The 2,024-nt window shown below is 39.7% G+C and overlaps 1 protein-coding gene across 1 annotated transcript; it reads right to left on the bottom strand.

Annotated features, from left to right (window-relative positions):
- Positions 1–1,094: 1,094 nt before the first annotated feature.
- LOC308079581 (microfibril-associated glycoprotein 4-like) lies at positions 1,095–1,781 on the bottom strand (the record flags this gene model as incomplete). The annotated part of the gene is made up of 3 exons (XM_080421129.1): positions 1,095–1,155; positions 1,238–1,410; positions 1,620–1,781. The coding sequence occupies 3 exons, from the start codon at positions 1,779–1,781 to the stop codon at positions 1,095–1,097; spliced, it is 396 nt and encodes a 131-aa protein (XP_080277255.1).
- Between the last annotated feature and the right edge of the window lie 243 nt (positions 1,782–2,024).

The following is a 2,024-nucleotide window of genomic DNA, read 5'->3' as shown; positions in this document are numbered from 1 at the left end:
ACTTTACTTGAGTATTTCCAATTTCCAATGCTTTTACTTCTACTCCACTACATCTCAGAGGCAAATTGTACTTTTACTCCACTACAATTATTTGAGAACATTAGTTACTAGTTACTTTTCAGATGTAAATTATGATATTATGAAACATATATTAACCACTTAAGCCCTGTTTTATACATAGTCTATTTGAAAATAGCAGATCTACAAGCTCACAACGCGTCGCGAAGCGACGCGTTGTGAGCTTGTAGATCTGCTATTTTCAAACATGTACTTTTACTTTTAGTACATTTTGATGCCAATACTTTTGTACTTTTACTCAAGTAAATTTTGAATTCTCACAACGCGTCGCGAAGCGACGCGTTGTGAGCTTGTAGATCTGCTATTTTCAAACATGTACTTTTGGTACTTTAAGTACATTTTGATGCCAATACTTTTGTACTTTTACTCAAGTAAATTTTGAATTCTGGACTTTTACTTGTAACAGAGTATTTTTATTTTGCAGTATCGGTACTTTTACTTAAGTAAAGAATTTGAGTACTTTTTCCACCACTGCCTTTAAGTAAAGCGTTACAAAATACACCTTATCTTTGTCTTTGCATGCATCTCTTTATTCATGACGGTGAAACAATATGTTTACAATATCTTGGATTATTTATTCATTTAAGAGCTATGACAGGTCACCACTGTAATATGTGATACACCACAGATATCTACTGTATGAGATTAGGATTAAACAGAGTCACAAAAGGGAGAAAAGACCCAAATTCAAACCATGAAAAATAGTTCATTTTGCATCATGCCTGTTAGACCACAGCTGTGCTTTTCAAAGATATATGCATGTGAACCTAAACATGTTTAAGGAACACGTCTGATCTTCATCGCTACAGCTTTCAGGGAGTACTGATGACCCTTCCAGTCGTACCAGCTAGCACCTGTTGCATAATGAGCCGTCTGTCCCCAAAGGTAAGCACCGTTGATGTTAGCATGGTGACAGGACGTGTACCAAAACGCACCGTAAAAATCACTTGCACAGTTGCAGTTGCACGTGTCCTGATCTTTGTCAAAGGTTGTGAATTTCATTCCATCGTGAATGATCAGTGAGTCTCCTGCTCCTCCATCCTGGAAGCCAGCAACCTGCAGCCTGTAGCCATCAGCCTCAGAACCCACAGAGAAAGAGGAGTAAGAGGCAAACGCTGCGTTTCCCTCAAAGTCTTCCATGTCGACCCTCAGCTGATACGTTTTGTTCTGGATAAGGAGATGCATGTTCTCCAGTCCCAGCCAGTACTCGCCTGATGCGTCTCCAAACCCAGCTCGGTACTGAGCCCAGGGCCTGTAGAAGTTCACAGTGCCGTCCACTCTTCTCTGGATGACCGTCCACTTCCCTCCATCTGTGTCCATGTCACAGTAGACCTTGAATGAATGCATTTTATTAGTATAGCGCTTTTCCAAACAAAGTTACAAAGTGCTTTACACATATGTTAAAAACAGCAAACATCAGCAAGAGAAAGAATAATGAGAAAAATATGAAAATAAAAAACATAAAAAACAGCATTTGTAGTCAGTCCATAAAACAATCCTTAGGAAAAACACTTTATATACAGTTTATACACTTTATATACCTTGACAGGTGCAGGTGAAGCAGTGGGGTAGATGGTGTACACATCACTCTGTGTGGAGACCTTGTTGTAGATTTCCTCACAGTCCAGAGCCAGGTTGAGATCACAACGAGGAGCAGAGTGGACTGTTACAGCCAGAGACAGAAGAGCAACAAGTAGTATCATCTTGAAGTCTTTTAAATCGCACCTTGTCGTTCAGATCAAAGGACTTCTGAGTGTGTTGAGTCACAGTGTATGTTCAGCTCCAGTCAAAGGTTCAATGCAGTCAGAATTTGAGAACCTTCATTTATAAAGTGGTTAAAAGTGGGTACAATTTCAGTTGGGCAAAACCTCCTGCCAGGTAAATGCACAGTAGGGCCCAAAAGCAGAACTTGAGGAAGGCAGGATCAAAGCTAAGTATTTATAACA

The sequence above is a fragment of the Gymnoscopelus braueri genome (assembly GCF_963280865.1).
Source record: "Gymnoscopelus braueri genome assembly, chromosome: 23".
In the NCBI taxonomy this organism is placed as follows: domain Eukaryota; kingdom Metazoa; phylum Chordata; class Actinopteri; order Myctophiformes; family Myctophidae; genus Gymnoscopelus; species Gymnoscopelus braueri.
Note: the sequence above shows the minus strand (reverse complement) of the source record. Positions and strands in the feature narration are given on the sequence as shown.